The sequence below is a fragment of the Heterodontus francisci genome, chromosome 40, assembly GCF_036365525.1.
Source record: "Heterodontus francisci isolate sHetFra1 chromosome 40, sHetFra1.hap1, whole genome shotgun sequence".
Taxonomy (NCBI): domain Eukaryota; kingdom Metazoa; phylum Chordata; class Chondrichthyes; order Heterodontiformes; family Heterodontidae; genus Heterodontus; species Heterodontus francisci.
This window is the reverse complement of record NC_090410.1, coordinates 18586228-18606137: the sequence shown is the minus strand read 5'-3', so window position 1 is coordinate 18606137 and position 19910 is coordinate 18586228. Positions and strand designations below refer to the sequence as shown.

The following is a 19910-nucleotide window of genomic DNA, read 5'->3' as shown; positions in this document are numbered from 1 at the left end:
AAGAGAGGGAAAGAAAGATGAAATTGAGAGAGAGAAAAATGTAAGTTTTTAAAAAATTTAATTGTTAGAGAATTTTAAAATCTAATACCTCTACGAGTGAGATTCCACTGTTTAAATTGTTCTCTTTCTGGGCTGCAGAGATTAAGTGGCAATGCAGGAACATAAATCTCATCATTAATAAAAAGGTTATTACATTGTTAAGTACCAGCTATAACTTTCTGTATTGAGTTTCATTGGTAATTAAAGCGCAAATACAGCAATATCTTGAAACTCACGGGGAGGTTGATAGTAAGCTGCCATTTTTGAAAGGATAACGATGGTCCAGCAACATTTGGGATCTTTTTCTCGCTACAAGTTGCTAGGCGATTTACACAGTAATAAAAGGTAATGCAGAATTAAATTTGCTGTTTTTTTGGCAGCAAAACCTGGGCCAGTGTGTTTTACAATCTTACTACAACTCGCAAGCAGAAGAACTATTGCTTCCACAGTTTACTACCCATTTTCTGACCTAACCTCACTTGCATTGTTCTCTTATTTCACATATCAGAATAAAAATCCCAGTATATACATTTTCGTGAGCTATCCTTTTTGTACTAGTTTTACTAACCTGCTAGGCTAATAATATAGGATGAGAAAAGAAGGAATAAGTCCGTACCATATGCGGCATTCTATACTGTCCCCATGGTCCTGCAGACTGGCAGTTGCTTCATCTCTCCCTGCGACGAATGAGGGAAAGTGGAATGGAAAAAAAAATCACAAGAGAACTTAGGGATACAATGTAACATGATCAGATTGCTCAGAGCTAATCATAATTTTAAAATGTTTTGTATTCATTTAGAAAACAATCTTGATGGATTCCCCAGATTTTCCTGCCCTTTGTATTATTTTTAAATTCCTACTACTGCAGTGTCAAATTATAACAGCATACTCGATTTAGTATAATTTTAAGTCATGTTACTTAAAGAGAAACCTTTAAATGTAGCAGCATTTAGCTTTGTAAGTGAGCTTACAAACTCAATCTTGCAAACTGTCTGTCTATGGTCTGAATCTAACCGGTTGCTCAATGGCAAAATAATATAGCACTCACCAGTTAAAGAGAAACCTTTAAATTCTCATGCTCAAACTCAAAGATTATTTCAATGATGAATAAGTGGGTAAGGGGTGCTGACCTGAACTGAAGTGATCCATATATACCAAGAAGAACCCTAGTTTGATTCTTGCTCTGCACTATTGGCTAAACTCAGCAAGGATACAGGCACTTGTGCTACAATTGGCAGCAGTGCCACTGGGCTATGGAGTGGGACAATCATCAGGGCTGCTGCTTCTGATTATGATCCAGTGTTCTCTGTTGAAAATGTGCAAATCAGGTGAGGACAAGATTGGGGTTGATTGTGATGCATGGAGGAATAACCAACTGATGGTCACTGTACAACTCACACATGAGGAACGGCCACTTGGACAAGGTGTCAGAGTCCTGCTGCTACCTGAGAAACTCGAGGGGGAAAAGAGGGAACCTTGAGGGGAAAAAGATTGAACCTCGAGGGGTGGAACAGAACCTCGGGGGGGGGGAAGAAGACAGAACCTTGAGGGAGGAAAGGCAGAAACTCAAAGGGAAAAGACAGAACTCAAGGGGGAACTAAAACTCGACCCCGAAGGGAAAGATAAAAACCCGTGGGGAAAGATTAAAAATTGAGGGGCAAAGACAAAAATCTGCTTTTATATAGTGCCTTTCACGAAATAAAACATCCCAAAGTGCTTCGCAGGAGTGTTATGAAGCAAAATTTGACCTCAAGCCACATATGGTGATATTAGGGCAGATGGCCAAAAGCTTGGTCAAAGAGTTAAGTTTAAGGAGTGTCAAAGGAAGAAAGAGAGGTGGAGAGGTTTAGAGAGGGAATTCCAGAGCTTGGGCTTAGGCAGCTGAAGGCATGGCCAACAATTGTGGAGCAATTAAAAGAAGAGATGCTCAAGAGGTCAGAATTAGATGAGTGCAGATATCTCAGAGGGTTCTGGGGCTGGAGGAGATTAGAGATAGGGAGGGGTGAGGCCATGGAGCGATCTGAAAACAAGGATGAGAATTTTGAAGTCGAAGCATTGCTTGTCTGGGAGCCAATGTAGGCCAGCGAGCACAGGGGGTGAAGGGTGAATAGATCTTGCTGTGAGTAAGGATACAGGCTGCAGAGTTTTGGATGATCTCAAGTTACAGAGGGCAGAATGTGGGAGGCCAGGATTGAGTTGGAATAGTCAAGTCTAGCGGTAATTAAAAACTTGAGGGGAAAGATGAAAACTTGAGGGGGAGAGGCAGAAATGAGGAGGAAATTTTGTTTGCATGAGAAGCTTCAAGTTTTAAGACCCACATTGCAGCAAACCTGCAACGTTGAAGAAAGAAAATGAGGTAAATGAAGAAGGGGAGCTTAAGTAATGCAAAGCTTTCATATGAAAGGCCTATATATTATAGGAAGAAGGGGCAGGTTGAGGGAGCTAAGGAATTACAGTTTTCAGATCTTGTGTAAGAATGAACGGAAACAGTATGATGAGTCTTCATTTCAACACAGTGAAATGGTAATTTCCCACATCAGCCACCCTTGTAATAATTCCATGTCAGTTATAGTGGACTCATGCTGACTAGGAAATGAATTAGGATGCCCAAATCAGTCTCGCTCAGACCATCATACTCAACAGGGAGGACACTGTTGAATTTTAGAGTTTCAGTAATTAAATTTCTTACCAGCCAAAGCATAACATTTCTGTGTTTCTTTATCTTCTGTCAGTTGAGTCATGTCGCTGTAGGCACGAATCATCCGCCAACAGAACTCTTTACTTTTACCATACTGTAAGTCATAAGAGAGTCAATAGAAGTGCCATACGACAAGGTAATGGCTTGGTGAGATAAGAACAGAAAATGCTGGAACCGGTCAGCAGGTTATGCAGCATCTGTGGGGAGAGAAAGGTCACAAACCTGAAATGTTCACTCTGTTTCTCTCCCCACAGATGCTGCCAAACCCACTGAGTGTTACCAGCATTTTCTGTTTCTATTTGAGATTTCCAGCATCTACAGTATTTTGTTTTTGTATTAATTGCTTGGTTAGGTACACTTTACCGACATATTAAAAAAATTGCAGTGTAAAGAAAGAACAAGGACTTACATTTATATTGCGCCATTCACAGTTTCACCTTTTCAACCTCTTTTTAACCAATGAAATACTTCCTGAAGTGTAGTCAGTGTTGTAATGTAGGAAACACAGTATCCAATGTGCCACAGCAAGACTCCACAAACACCAATTTGACAAAGACCAGTAATATGTTTTTTTTTAGTTATGTTGATTGAGGGATAAAAATTGGCCAGGACATAGAGGAGAACTCACTCTTGTTTTGAAATAGTGCTGTGATCTTTTACGTCCACTTGAGAGGACAGATAGGGCTTCAGTTTAACATCTCATCTGAAAGATGGCCTCTCCGACAGTGCTGCACTCCTTCAGTACTGCAATGGAGTGTGAGCCTAATTTTGTGTTTTATATCAGGTTATGCATATTGTGCATAATAATGAATAATGCTGTGTCCCTTTAGGACCACACTGTCTATTTGCTATAATAGGGACATTCTTAAGTCACCTAGAGAATAATCCTTGAATGCAACCCAAGATCAATTAGAGTGTGATTATTTCTCTGGATATTGGCAGCTGGTGTAAAACTCTGGTCACGGCCCAAGTTCAGAAAAACTGCAGTAAATGGCTGCCTTCCTTTCTCTTCAACATTATTTGTATTGGCAACAAAATGTGACATCTGAAGTGTGACAGATTTAAACATTTTGTAGCTGTCGATATAGCGGCTGAGAAATTTCTATAAACTATGAACTGTAAATTATTTCTCAATAAGACTGCAGCAATGACATTGCGACTGTTAATCTTTCAGTTTGAAAGCTACTTATATATCAATCACATACAGTACACTGACAATTAGGGCTGGATTTTCCCCAGTTCGCAGGCACCCCGATATCAGGACCATTTCTGGGTCCCAACCCCACTGGAGGTCGGATTGCGCCACACATCAGCATTTTGCAGGAGGCGACCAATTAGTGGGTCACCTCCGTGATATCCATCAAATTACAGATGGCGAGCGCGATAAGGAGGCAGGAGCTGGAAGTAGTGGGCCCCATTTAAAGCGCGCCCATCAGCCTTCAAAATGGATACAGTCAGAGTGTGTCAGGCCTGAGGGAACAGGCTTTCAGGTTAATAAGATGGCAGTCTGTCGTGGCAGGGCAGCCTCAAGGTGATGCTAGTTGGGGTCTGAGCCAGGAGGAACATTTTGTTTCTGGAGAGCGGCAGGAAGAGACCTGCCAGGCAAACAAAGGAGGCATGGCTGGAGGTCGCCAGAGAGGTCAGCAGCCACAACGTTGTTAGCAGAACTTGGGTCCAGAAAGTGCTTCATTAACCTTTTGCAGTTTGGTAGGTGATTAAGATGCAAAGCCAAGCTGTCAGCCACGACTGTCTGAGCAGGAGGGCCTCAAAGCAAGCATGCACAGGTTCACCGAGGAGATGTGTTCCCAGTGCCAAATCTCACTGGAGGGAAGGGATGAAAGCTATGCATGCTTGGGAGGATGATAATGTAAGCCTTGGGCCAGTGCAATGATGGGATCATCACTTCTGATTGTAGATCATGATGGGCAAATGGTGAGGTTAACTGTAGCTGAATTCTTCATCCTTACATTGTAGGAGAAAAGATAACACAACATCCGAGAGTCATTCAAGGGGTGGCGTGGCCAATCTAGCAATATTGGCTCGCATGGAAGAGGAGGCCTTTGACACTGGAAGGCCGTAGTGCAGGAAGTTGGCAATGGCAAGATTGGTGTTCAGCAGAGAGAGGGTGAAAGTTTATTGAACGATCCATGAATGTGCCTCGAAGCAGCTTCCAACTTTGTGTAGTCATTTCCAGTAGGTGCCACTTGATGTGCTGACAGATATATGATGATGCATCTGCTGAGACAAAGGAGCGTATGTAACTGATGTAACTGTCTTGCACAGGTCCGATTCTGGATGATCAGCAGCATCTGAGTGAGGGGGCCATGGCTACCTCAGAGGAAGACTTGCACTTGGAGGAACCACCATCACAGGACTCAAGCACACCCTCCATCAGTGAAGATACATGCACTTCGATGGGACCTCAAGCGACTTTTAAACAGGTGGCACAAGGTGAGCATCATGGCACATGTGAACAGGAGCAGGTGATGGAGGCAGAGGCTGCTGTGGGCAGTCCCCATTGGAGGACAGAGGACAGTTCCAGCATGCTTACCCGGCCGGAGATGCTGAGCCTCAGAGACCATATACAAAATGGGTGCTTGTGGAGCAGCAATGGGAGAGTTTCCTGAGTGTGGCACCTTGTGCAAAAAATGGAGATGCCCATTCTTGACATAAGCACCACAATGTCTCAAATGTATGAGCGCATGAACTCCTCCATTGAAAGAGTAGCCACCCTCATGGAGAGGGTGCATATGCAGCAGTTCAGCAAATGGATGCAGGAGCAGCTAACAGGCATGAACAGATGGTCTGATGCATTCTATAGCATTGACCGGTCTGTTGCAGTGATGGCGCATGAATGCACGCACGCCCAATCAGGTGTTCTCATGCATCTGCTAAGGGCAGATGTGCAGCCGTACCATAAAAGACCTGAGGCAGAAAGGGATGATGTAGATGGTGCTACATTTTCTGAAACCGATCCATCCACACCTCTGACTGAGACATGTGATAAGCTTCATGCCTCCATGACTGAGGCTGTCCCTGCACAAATGCAGCAAGCACCTCAGCCCCGAGGAAGTGCACCATGGGAATCTCAGCTGCCAGGACAGCCTCTCGAGTAGCCTGCCTCCACATTTCCTCCAGTCACAGGGGGAGCACCACATAGGAGCTCTTGCAAGAGGACAGTGAAGCAGCGGCAGCATCACATTGGGTTTCACCTGGGTGTAGATTATAAACCTTTTGTTCAATGCATTCACTTTAATGTGAGTAAAATGGCTGTGGTCAAAAACTAACATTTGTCATGTTGTTTGTTCTGAGAAACTGCGACTTTGTCACTATGGCCTTCCTGTGAGAGGTCTAAGAGAGCCATGTGCGTTTGCAGAAGACACGCTGCATCGAGTGCTAAATCCCAGGAGAAGTGGATCTGTCTTTGTACTCTGGATAGGGGCCGCAATGGATAAACTGCCAGTCCGGATTAGATTTTTCCATTGGAAGGTCTGTTGTGCTCAGACGTGTTCCTGAATCAGGGAATTCCGGGCTTCCCTGCCACCCTGATCAACGTGCAGCTGCATGAGTCCAATCTCTGATTGGCCCTGACACGCCTCCGGCTGGTCCTCATCCTCTGATGAGGCAGCACAGTCTTCCCCATGGATCTCCTTCAGGTCTACTCTTCTCTGAATGGCCATGTTGTGCAGGGCACAGCAGAACGCAGCAATGTGAGAAACTCTTGTAGGGGCATACTGGGGGAACCCCCCCCCCCCCCCCCGCCTCCAGTGGGTTAAGGCATCAGAACAGCATCTTCAGGAGATTGATGGCCTCCTTAATGGTGACCCTTGTGCTGAGATGGCAGCGGTTGAATCGCTCCTGTGCATTAGTCTGGGGGGTCGCAATGGGGTCATCAGCCGTCTCTTTATCAGGTACTCTTTGTTTGCCGGGAGTCATCCACGGAGTCTGCGTGGTGGAAAGAACAACTGCAGCACCTGCCTCAGAATGAAAGGATCCTGACAGCTGCCAGGAAATCTTGCACACACCTGATGGAACCGCTGCATGTTTAATGAGTGGAACCCCTTCCTGTTGAAGGATGCTGCAGCCTGAGACAATGGGGCTTTGATGGCCATATGTGCAGTTGATCGCACCCTGCTCCTGAGGGAATACCACCATTGAGGCAAATGCCACAGCTCTCTGTGCCTGACGAGCTGCAACTGTGTTGAAGGATGTTAGTGTCTACAAGGTTCTGTTAATGGATGTTAAATACCTAGTAGTTGAAGGTAATAGGGTGAACAGGTGTTGCGTGATTAGTTAATTGTACTCAGATGTATATATAAAGTGACAGCCAGCAGTGTCTTGGTGTTGTTAGGAGTGGAGAAGCAAGCAATAAACAGTCTGCACTAAAGCATCCTAGTCTCAGTATCTTCTTCACAGTCATGGAAGTTTCTCTAACATTTGTAGCAGAGATTGGCTGCCTAAAAGTGAAGATTGGAGACTAAGACTTGTTTTTAGACAAGAGATTTGACTTAGAGTTAATTTTTTCTTGGAAGACTGCAATTGGAGTTTTTTTTTGAAGTAAGATGACTAAAATCGGGTGGAAGGTGTCAGGATATGATTTTCCACCGCTGTTTTGTGAAGCCAAATCTTACGATCAATGGAGGAATGAAGTTGATCAATGGACACGGGGTTACATCTTTACCAAAAAGGAAGCAAGGAATAGCCTTTTGCAAATAGCTTTTGCTTCCCACCAGAAGCAAGATCAGGGGCAAAGTGTTCTCAGAGCTAGAGGCTCATCATTTGGACATAAAGGTTTAGACAATCTCAAAACATTAATATGAAAAATGACTTATTGAGTGCCTATGAGGCATGGTTGGACTTTGATAAAGTTAGAAAAATGGATGGTTCTTCCATAGAAGAATATATTATGTCGTTTAACTGACTATATGCAAGGTTGTAGTGATTCTACTTGGAAATTCCTAAATCAGTACTTGCCTTCGAATTGTTGGAATGTGCTAGGAAAGCGAACATGGATAGGCTCTTGATATTAACTGGAGCTAGATTCAAAGAAAGAAATATGCTTTTTGATCAGATGTCTGAAGCCCTGAAAATTTTTTTAAGCAAAACATTCCTCTCCGGCCGCTTTCATGACACAAATGGGCTCTTCAGCGGTGACGCTGAAGATGGAGGATACAATGCTAGCAGCATTCTGAGGCCATTCAAATATGGGGCCCAAACATCAGTATGAAAGGAGAGTCACAAACAAAATGAATGAGGATAGAGACCCTTTTGGCAGCTATAACAGACAGCAGGAATTGGGCAATTATGGCAGAAGGATGAACCCCAGGGACAACCAAGGGGTTCTCAACAGGTGTTTCTGATGTGACTCAAAGTATCATTATGCGTTGCATTGTCCAAAAAGGAATAACAGGGTTTTTGAGATGACACACGATGTGGAAGGTGAGGATGACGCTACTGATGAATCAGAAGGAATTGTACTGGTCACTCGAAGCTTCAGTCCGGGAATAAGCATCCTAGTCGCAGATTCAATTGTGCAGTACGAGACTGTAGGTGTATGTCCACGGTATGTGGAGTGGACTGGTTAAAGTGTTACATGGATTCTTTAAGTAAGGAAGACCAAAGTAAGATCAAAGAATATGGCAGTTCTACCTGTTTCAGGTTTGGGGATGACAACACGTTTAAATCACTAAAAAGCGTGGTAATTCCATGTAAAATAGCAGGGGTAGACCAGTTTATGAGTACGGATGTAATATCCAGTGAAATACCTTTTGCTGTTAAGTAAACTGTCTATGAAAAAGGCTCAGATGAAAAATGGATATGGAACATGATGAGGTGATTGTCTTTGGGGAAATCTGTAGCTTTGCAGTTTACACAGTTGAAACATTATTGTATTCCTTTAGCAAGACCTAACATCTCTAAGCAGGATGTTAAAGAGTATTAATGGCATCCAGGGGTAGGGCTTTAAAGGAGAAAAGGCAAATTATTTCAAAATTACATCGACAATTTGCACATCCATCTTGTCATAGGTTAAAGATTCTGTTAAAAGATGCAGGGGTAATAGATGGTGACTAAACTTATTGAGGCTATCAGTTAAAAATGTGATATCTGTAAAAAATACAGGAGGATGCCATCTCGACCCGTAACGAGTCTCCCATTAGCAAGGGACTTTAATGAAACCATGGACCTGAAGGTATGGGAGAAAGACAAACATTTTTTTGCTACAATTTATAGACATAGCGACTAGATTCAGTCTGTCAATGGTAGTTTATAGTAAAGACAAAAAATTAATAGTGGACAAGATAATGGAAAGACGGATAGGAACAGGACTGGGAGCACTGGCTAGGTTTCTAACTCTCCATGGAGGAGAATTCACCAATGATGAGTTCAGGAGTACGTGTGAAAATATGAATATTGTAGCAATGCACACGGCAGCAGAAAATCATTTTAGTAATGGGATTTGTGAGAGAAATCATGCCGTAATTGATGAAATGCTCCGAAAAATTTTAGCTGACCCGACCAAATTGTAAATTGACAACTGCTCTGGTGTGGGCAGTAAATGCAAAAAACACTCTTTAAATGGTTGTGGACTACAGCCCCTATCAATTAGCTTACGGCAGGAATCCAGAAATACCTTTGGTGATGTGGGATCATCCCCTGGCTTTAGAGGGGACTATAATTCATTCAATTTTTGCAGAACATTTGAATGCCATGCATGCAGGGAGAAGAGCATTTATTAAGGTGGAGGTTTCACAAAAAATCAGGAGAGCTTTGAGGTATCGGATCAGGCCATCAGAAAAGAATTTTAATACCGGGGATATGGTGTATTACAAGAGAGAAGGGCAGAAAGAATGGAGAGGCCCAGGAAAAGTTATAGGTACAGATGGCAAAACGTTAATTTTGCAACATGGCAACCAAACCTTTAGAGTACATTCCTCGTGGCTTATTGGCACTGATTAAACGTTGACAGAAACTGAACAAATGATGGTTGCTGATGATGCACCATGTAAATCGCATACACATGTCGGACCTATGCGAGCAACAGATTGTGGCAGATAATGGACTGACTGAGAGTGGACCAAGTGATAGTGAAGATCAAGTTAAGGCCATTTATCCCAAAGGTCAACTACCGAAAGTTGGGACTAGTGACGTATATGCTGGAAGGGGCTAGTGAATGGAGGGAAGCCACCATTATAGGAAGGGCAAGAAAGGCCATAGGGAAATACAAACATTGGCTGAATGTGCAAGACATGGGTCAGGATATCAGACCTATAGATTGGCAGAAGGAAGTAAAAATGTGGAAGGCCAGAAAACGTACTGTAAGTTCAGACCGTGAGCCTGAAGATGATCACAGTCCAAGGAAATCTGGTCGTAGGAGGAACAGGTTGAGTAGTAGCAGTCCAGAAAGGGATAGGAAATCTAGTGCGAGACATGGTTTCACAAGAGCAAGGACCAGAGAGCAGGAGAGGAGCGCCACAAGAAGTAGAAGCTCTAGTGGCTACTAACAAGTTAGATGCCAAGTTGGTAAAGGATGCAAAACAAAGAGCTTGACAGTTGGAGAGAGTTTGGAGTATACAGGGAAGTGCCAGAGAGGACAACCAGCATTGTCCCATAGATGGATCTGTATAGAGAAAGTACTTCCCGATGGTACGTATAAAGCTAAGGCCAGACCTGTGGCTCGGGGATTTGAGGAAAGACTAGGTGACCAAGAAGTTACAGTAGACTCCCCAACAGCAGGAAAAGCAAGTTTGAGGATTTTCCTAGCCCTTTTAGCGACATACTATTGGGAATGCAAGTCCATTGAAATCAAAGCAGCATTTTTGCAAGGGGAGAAATTTGAAAAGGAAGTATTTTTAAAGCCACCAAAAGAAACTGGAGATATAGAGTGGAAATTATGGAAGCTGAACAAGTGTGTTTATAGGCTAAATGATGTATCCAGGGTGTGGTAATTTTCAGTTAGGTCTGTCCTACTAAAAGCTGATCCGGCAATGTTTTTATTGGTACTATGAAGAAAAACTAGCAGGCATTTTCTTGATGTACTTAGACGATTTTTCTGTTGGGAGATCTGCGAAATTTGAGGAATTTGTGGTAGATAAAGGTCTACAGGAATTTAAAATTGGAAATTGGGCTTCCGGAGCTTTAAAATATATAGGGTTGAATATTAGGCAGACGAAGTTGAGGGTAACCCTAAATCAACAGTCTTACCTAGAGAATGTTAATAGGATCCCAATAAATCGAGCCAGATCCTCTCAAAAGGAAGACTCTGCAACCAAGGAAGAAGCAGACCAGTTCGGAACTTAATCGGGCAATTAAACTGGTTGTGCACACAAACTAACTGGATGCTTGCTATGATGTATTAGAATTGAGCACCATGCTGAAACATCCTACTGTTAAGGAAGTGATGAAAGCAAATAAGACATTGAAGAAACTGAGTTTAGACAAATTACTTCTCAAGTTTCCAGCCTTGGGTGACCCAGAAGAAACGAAACTCGTCAACTTTAGTGACGCCTCACATGCTAATCTTCCCAATGGTTATTTGAGCGCAGCACGGTTCATTATATTTTTGGCGGGAAGAAATTATAAATGTTGTCAATTAACCTGGGAATCGAAGAAAATAAAGAGAATAGTTAAAAGCATCTTCGCTGTTGAGACACTTGCACCGAAAGAAGCTTTAGATGTGGGTTTGTATTTATTGAGTATTCAGAAGGGGCAATTGCAGAAAATGACATAGAATGCTACATCACCATTCTCTCTGGGACAACATCCATTTGATGAAAAGTGTCACGGAAAGGAGTTTGAGGATTGATCTCACGAGTATAAATGTTGGAAAGAAATTTCCAAAATAAAATGGGTCGACACAAGTCATCAGTTGTCAAATTGTTTTACGAAGAGAGGTGCTTGTTCAAAGAAATTGTTGGATGTCCTCGATGCGGGCCATCTTGTTTTATGATGAGATAGGAAAATATGAAATTTTTTAATGTTAAAATTGCTTTGTAATTCTTTAAACAAGTTTTTATTTTGTTAATGGGGGGAATATACAGTATGTTAATGGCTGGTGCTGTTGAAGGTTGATGGTATAATGTAAGACATTTTTCTTTATATTTTGTCTTTTTTTGTATATATATGTATTTAATTTAAAGAAAAGAGGGGAATCTGTTCGTGTCTGAAGTTCTGTTGATGGATGTTAAATACCTAGTAGATGAAGGTAATAGGGTGAACAGGTGTTGGGTGATTTGTTAATTGTACTCAGATGTATATATAAAGAGCCAGCCAGCAATGGCTGGATGTTAGGAGTGGAGAAGCAAGTTTTGTGGCAATCAACAAACAGTCTCCTCCAAAGCATCCCAGTCCCAGTCTCAGTATCTTCACAAACCGGCTTGGAAGTTTCTCTAACAAAGATGACAAAGTCTGAAGCCCTCAAAAAAAGTGCAACCATCATCTGCGGTGTGTACTTGTTGGTTGCCGATTGTGAGATCCCACACAGGTCAGCTGCTGACCCTGGAAACGAGCCAGAAGCAAGAAATTTCAAGGTCACTGTCAGCTTGACAACTACTGACTTGGGGTGTCCCCTGCGCCTTGTGGGATAAGGTCATCCTCCAAGAGTGTGCACAATTCAGCCACCATCTGCCTCGATAGCAAAGCTGTTGGTGGCACAGCTGATCCTCTGGCGGTACGCTTGGTTCTCCGGGTATCACCTGCTGGCTCCTCTTGCCCCCTGACTAGCATCTCTGCGCACCAGGTGACTGCCTTTATTGTTGGAGCCACTGCTCCAGCCCAACTCTGAGTAGGTGGCTCCATTATCACATACAGCCTCAGGCACTAGAACGTCAGCTGCCAAATTTCCCTTGCACCTGATGAATGAGCAGTTTTCCAAGACCACCTGCTGTATACAGTTAGCATATCTGATCCTACAGCTCTACTTCAACAAAGGAAAATCAGTGGCTGTGCATGAGCTCTTGGTTGCTAGCTCCCCATTTTCAGAATCACAGAATTGTTACAGCACAGAGGAGATCATTCAGTCCATCGTGTCTGTGCTGGCTCTCTGAAGGAGCAATTCACCTTGTGCCACTCCCAGCCTTCTCCCCGTAGCCCTGAACATTCTTCTTTTTCAGATAATAATCCAATTCCCTCTTGAATGCCTTGATTGAACCTGCCTCCACCACATTCTCAGCAGTGCATTCCAGATCCTAACTACTCGCTGCGTGAAAAGATTTTTCCTCATGCCTCCATTGCTTCTTTTGCCACTTACCCTAAATCTGTGCCCTCTTGATCTACATCCTTCTACCAGTGGGAACAGTTTTTCCCTATCTATTCTGTCCAGACAACTCATGCTTTTTGAATACCTCTATCAAATTCTCTTCTCAACCTTCTCTTCTCCAAGGCAAGCAGTCCCATTGTCTCCAATCTAGCCTTGTAACTGAAGTTCCCCATCCCTGAAACCATTCTCGTGCATCTTTTCTGCACTCTCTCAAATGCATTCACATCTTTCCTAAAGTATGGCACCGAGAACTGGACACAATATTCCAGTTGAGGCCGATCCAATGTTCTGTACAGGTTTAACATAAATTCCTTGTTCTTGTACTATAACCCCCTATTAATAAAGCCTAGGATGCTGTATACTTTATTAACTGCACTCTCAACCTGTCCTGCCACCTTCAATGACTTATGCACATATACACCCAGGTCCCTGTGCTCCTGAACTCCCTTTAGAATTGTATCCTTTGTTTTATATTTTGTTTTATACAGAGTTTTTATGGCTGACTCTTCAGTGAAAGGCATCCTGCTGTGCAGCTGCCTCATCATCTTGGGCAAGATGCTGACAAAGCCTGGGGCCCGTGCACCGCTGATAAAATAGCTATCCTGCCTGAAACTAGTTCAACTGCCTGATTAACAAGCATAATTATCTACCCACCACTAACAGGCAGGTGGCCATCCTTCCCAAGAAGCTGCCTCGGGGAAAAAAATCGCGCAAAGACAGCAACCGGCACGCTAAGCTGCAGCGTGAAATTGCTAGCTCACCCACCCTCTAACCTGCCTCCGCAGCAAAATCCAGCCCTTAGTATCGCTTTTGGCAGACACTTCGGCCCAGAACTGGACCCACACCGAACTAAAATGGGACACTGAGTGGAATGTGAAACCTTTTCAGTCTCTGTTGGGTCTTAGCCTTCTTGTTTCCTTCTTGACCAGTTAGACATATTCAATTGTCATAAAACACACCAATATGCTGAGAATCACTCCCATGTAATCCTGAGAGTTAAAGGCTCTTGAGAATGTGGTGATGAACTGCCTTCTTGAATACAACTGAATGGTTTGCTGGGCCAGATCAGGTAAGAACAGCAGATTTCCTTTCCTAAAGGACACTAGTGAACCAGATGGGTTTTTACAATAATCTGGTAGTTTCATGGTCACCATTACTGATACTAGCTTTTCATTCCAGATTTATTTAATTGAATTTAAATTCCCCAGCTGCCATGCTGGGATTTGAACTCATGTCTTCAAATCATTAATCTAGGCCTCTGGATTATTAGTTCAGTAAAGAACCACTATGCTACTGTACTCCTGAATTATGAGCATTGGGGCCAAAATTGTGAATAGTAAAGAAACGGATCCAATGAATTGTTTCTTGCAAGTTGTTTGCATTATTGCAAGCTAGTTTGTCTCAGTAATAATTGTGTAACAAAGGTTTGCATTGCTTTTACCTTATTTTTATTGTCTAAAAGGACTTTAAATCCTTGTTCTTGTTCCTCTTTACTTCCACCGTGTAGCCTGTCTACTTCTTGCAGCAGTGCACTCATTTCATTCTGATCTACTTCTGATGGTATCAAGCATTGTATGGCCCCAGTCTCTGGTTCTGGTTCCAGAACAGGGGAGAAATTCAGAACCTGCACCAAATTGCTGTCGTGTTCTTCGTCCTTCTCCACCTCTACGTCAGTACGTGCTGTGGTGTAACTGGAATAAATGTACAAAATCTTATAAATTTCAGTGGTGTTTACCAAGTTCAGTTGACGAACGCAAGTTTTATTTTAATATACGAGATGTCAATGGAGTTGGGAGAAACATTTTAGAAACTGGGCCCACAGAACTGCCTAGCAGCCAAAGCCCACACATTGTGACAGTTATGTACAGAGATTGAAGAAGTTGAGATTATTCTGCTGAGAGCAGAGAAGGGTAAGGGGAGATTTAATAGAGGTATTTAAAATTATGCAAGGTTTTAAAAGAGTAAGGAGAAACTTTTTATTGGCAAGTGGGTCAGTAACCAGAGATCAGAGTAAAACTACCAGCAAAGCAAGTAGAGGGGAAATGAGGAGACTTTGTTTCCACACAGTGCGTTCCAGATCTTAACAACTCTATCTGAAAGGGCTGTGGAAGCAGATTCTGTAGGAACTGTCAGAAGACAATTAGACATGTATGTGAATAGGACTACTTTGCCAGGTTTTGAGGAAAGAACTGGGGTGTGGGACTAAACTGGACAGCTCTTTCAAAGAGCCAGCACAGATACGATGGGCTGAAAGGCCATCTGTGCTGTAAGATTCTATGATTCTAAATAAATGATCTCTCTTCCTCATATCCCTATCAAATGCATGCATTAAAAATAGTGCAGAATCAATAATTTTGAGTATTGGCAATATTGAAGTTGAGTGTAGCATAATATTGAGAAGGTAAACAAATTAAGGACAGCTGAACCCTGGAGCTAAAAGTGGAAAAATGCTCAGACTGATGTTTTATCCTCTGAAAACCTGTAATCTGTACATTCTTGTACTAGGACATGCAGGTTAATTATCTTTTATTTTGCATCTCAGATTTATTGGGAATAAAAGCAGAAATAACTGGACATATATGGCACATCAGTCAGCATATTTAAGGAGGAAAGAGACTATTTTGATCTGGGGGTGTGCCTTTCATCTAATTCTGAAATAAAGGAAAATGTTTTATATAGGTTGATATATATGGAGAATGCATTACGAAGATTTGCAGAATATGACTTATACCCTACAAGTGAGCGACAAAGTAGTAATTAAGTTATGGGTCAGCACCACCAGTATTAAATCAGTCATAGTCTAAGTGTTCTCATAATATTGTGGTTGTCTCAATCATTAAACCTTAGTGTGGCAGTTATTTAAATGGTCTCAAAGATGGAGGAATTCCATAGCTTAATAAAGCAAATTATAATTTCAAGGCTTATACTCCTTTTATAGTTTATGTTCAGTCCATTTAAAAGACATTGACTATACTCCATTTTGCTATTATATGATACACTGAATATACATTTCCTCAAGAAGTTTCTAAAGGAAAAATAGTTCCAATTATGGTGCGATCTGAAAAATAGCTCATGAAAGTATCATTTGTGAATAATATAAATGAATGTATTTCACCAAAATATGGACAGTGACTTATATATTGTCTGTGTACAGTATATGGGGTCCGTTTTTGCCTTATAGAATTATAGTACACCATAGAAGGAAGCTATTCAGACCATCGAGTCTGTACCAACTCTTCATGTCTCTGCAATTTTTTTCTCCTTCAATTATTTATCCAATTCCCTTTTGAAGGCTACTATTGAATCCATTGCCACCACCCTATCGGGCAGTGCATTCCAAATCCTAACTCATGTCCCCTCTGGTTCTTTTGACAATCACCTTAAATCTGTCTCCTCTGGTTACCGACCCTTCAGTCATTGGAAACAACTTATCTTTATTTACTCTATCTAAATCACTTCATGATTTTAAATCTCCTCCTAGCCTTCTCTCTAAGGAGAACAATTCTAGCTTCTCCAGTCTATCCAAGTAACTATAATCACTCATCTCTGGAGCCATTCTAGTAAATCTTTTCTGCAGCCATTCCAAAGCCTACCTTATACGAATAATTTTAATACAAAGTTTTACAACTTGTACATAGAGGTCCAACACCAATGGGACAGCGTTAGCATCTCGCCATTAAAATTCCATTTACAGTTTGCCCCACAGCTCAGTTGGTAAAAATGTTGTCTGGTATGGAACTTAACTGCAGACTGCAAAGCTCCTGGTTCAATTAGCAGTCTGTGCTGGGTCAGATGGTACCAGCTAGGGCAACGGTAGGAGTGCTACAAGTGATCTCAACGATCCTGGGTTATGGAGAGGAAATGCCAATGAAGGGTCCTGTTCTCTTGTGCATTAGAAAGATGAAAACAGGAGCTGCATCAGCTATGATGCCTCTACAGTTGAATAACATACTGACAATCAGTGTCTGGCTCACAATGAAGAATGACCACTTGGTCGAGGTACTGTAGGGTTGCGAAGCTGGTGCCTAAAGTCGGAAGTGCATTTAGATACAGCAGAAAGGGATACTTAGAAGCATTTCATTGAATCAAACTACTATGATTGTGTCCAGACATTTATGCACTGAAGATGGTGAATAGTTTGACCAGCACTGATGCATAGACAAGATAAATAATGCCATGCAAACACTTCAGACAGTTTTATGAAAGTATTAGGTCCCACTGACTCATTATTCCCTGCTTAGGAGGCTTGCATTTGGTTACTCTGACTTTTTACTATGGAGCGCTCTTCAATAAAAAAAATTAAATAAGAAATTTTATTCGAGCATTTATAATCCCTTCTTGGCAAATGGTCTTTTTACACTTTTCACATGACAAAAGTGGCCTCTGGGAGGGAAGAATAACGTTATAATAGCATTAAGTTCAATTTATTACCCAGCTGCCTGCTGATATTGAAGAAATGGAGACTCAACATCCAGTCCAGTCTTGTCCTCTGCGAATGATTCAGCTGCAAAGGCAAGCATGGAACAGTCTAATGATGCAGGGTTTTCTATTTGTCTGTGGATTACAAAGGAAACATAAATTCTTACTTTCGCTCCATACCAAGGTTCTGCAAGGTTTATTAGATTAATATTCCAGGAGAAAAAAATTCTTAAGTGGATGCTTTCACAACATAAGATAAAGAATTATGATTATTAACCTTAAGATCTCCTGGACACTGCTGCTATCTAGTTGAAAGCTTTAAATTGGAGCTGTTCCCCATCCTATGTGTTCTGAAACAGCATATACTGCTTTGAAAGACATGTGGTTTACTTTTGCTGGATTTTGTTTCTTACACAGGTGTATTTTAACAGATCCATTGATCACATTCTTATAGTGTGTGAGTTTAGTGTTTATACTAATACTATCACGCACACATACAAATACATGCATTTACTTGTATATGTACATCTAGATATATACACACACATATGCACAATCATATACATACATACTTGTATATTGTCATGCTCAGTAAAGACATATCATATTACTACTTTTAAGATACAAATTTTATTCAATGTAGACTCTTTGAAATTGACTTTGTCCACTTTTCTTTAAAGGAAATGTGCTGCAAAAGATGGCCGCTGAAGGTCAGATGATCTGGCCTGTGTATTCAAACACTGCCTCACTGACTCAAGAGGACAAAAGGATACAGTCCAGACTAAGAGGTGTCCACTACACCCATCCTGAAACCATCAAGAGACATTCCTGAATTGAATGGATTTCTTCAACAAAGGTGGTGTGAAGTAGACACATAACAGAATGAGACTCATCCAGACAGTAATAGATAGCCATGGATGCCACATTCTGGTCCATTGTGGGGGGGTCACACCATGGGAGAAAGCCATGTGTCAAATAACAGAAATGGTATTACGATGAATTGTGACCTTAAAAGTTTACCCTCTGGAGACTGAGGGCGAGATTACAGCCACATCACAGACAGTTCAGCCAAGGGGTTGTGGAAAGATCCAGCCGAAACAAGATGAAGCCCTGCTGCTAATTCTATACTTCAACTTGATGCAGCAGAGAACTGAAAGTGACCGCCACCTCCAGTTTGAAATCTTCACCACCCTAAACCTACAACACAAGTTCAAGACTACAAACACCTAGACTTGAACCTTTAAAAGAGACTAGCCTACTCAGAAGTATGGCCACATTTAATGCTGAAGAGTTTGTAGCTGGGAGACATATCCCATGATAAGTTAAATAAATTAAGTATTGAAGATTTAAAAAGCTTAGCTGCTCAGTTGGGAGTCACTTTCAAACAAAAGGCAAAGAAAGCTGAAATACTGAAGAGTCTGCTAACCATTTTAAACTTAGCTCTGAACCCAAAGAAGGAAGCATAGAATCTAAATCTGAGAAAATAATCCTAGCTAAAATTCAGTTGCAAAGGGAAGAGATGCAAATAAAAAGAAAATGCAAATAGAAAAGGAAGAGAGAGTGTTTTAGCATCAAAAGGAAAGAGAAGAAAGGGTGTTTCATTTGAAAAGGGAGGAAATACAATTGCAGAGAAGAGAGAAAGGAGAGGAAGCAGCAAGAAAGGTTACAGAGATGCTACCCAAAATCAGAACAAATACCACAATATTGGTAACGGGCTTACTGGAAATGCTTGAAGATTCCCTTAGTTAAAAATCACCTACAGAGTAAGTTGGTCACTGGCATTTACCAATGCAGGAGGTCGACCAATTGCTGGGCAATGACTTGGCAGGGAGCACAGTATTGTTTCGAGAAAGTCCAGAGCAGTCCGCAGATACTGGGGAAACTGAGGGGAACAAGTAAAATTCTGCGCAGCTGCAGAGGGCTGAGGAAATCCCAAAAATCTCATAGAGGGCAATAGGGCAAATAAAGACTAAAGAGGCTAAAGGAAAGCCAGTAGAATTTAAGGAGGCCAAGATGGAGCCAATAGAATTTAAAGAGGCTGAGACAAAGCTAAAGGGAAGAGATAAAAACAGCAGAGGTTGAAGGGAATACACCAGAGCTATAATTAGCAGAAATCTTCTTTAAAGATTTAAATAGAGACAAGGAAAGTTCCCAAACAGGCAAGCCAAGAGTAAGGGGAATGCAGCAGAAGCTGGACAGCCACCTGCAAGCAGTAGTGTCCCAGAGGACATGGGGCACATTGGGAAAAAAATCCCATCCCGAAGTAAAGGGAAAAAGAAAGGTAATATGCCACAAGATAAACAGCACTTGTGAAAGCCGCAAGAAAAGTAAAAGTGAGGTCAGTGTGGATCTGCCCACTGAAGAATGAAACGATCAGTTTCTAAAGCTAACCGAACCCAGCAAATTAGATTCAGAACTGGACAAAGTGGAGGAGAACCCAGTCTCCTCACATTGGTTAAAAAACAGTTTACCACCCTCGAGATAAGAATTACCAATGTG

General features: G+C 41.9%; 1 protein-coding gene across 3 annotated transcripts in view; it reads right to left on the bottom strand.

Moving 5' to 3' along the window:
• The window catches only part of LOC137353229 (regulator of microtubule dynamics protein 3-like), an 80438-nt gene that overhangs the window by 55489 nt on the left and 5039 nt on the right, over positions 1-19910 (bottom strand). For all 3 annotated transcript variants that reach the window (XR_010969820.1, XR_010969819.1, XM_068019306.1), the window contains exons 2-5: positions 17424-17546; positions 14434-14683; positions 2729-2831; positions 656-716 (exon numbers count right to left, since the gene is read on the bottom strand). Coding sequence is in view for 1 of the 3 variants with exons in the window: in XM_068019306.1 (XP_067875407.1) it covers positions 656-716; positions 2729-2831; positions 14434-14683; positions 17424-17546 (537 nt within the window). In the remaining 2 variants the exon portion in view is untranslated. The remainder of the gene's footprint in view (positions 1-655; positions 717-2728; positions 2832-14433; positions 14684-17423; positions 17547-19910) is intronic.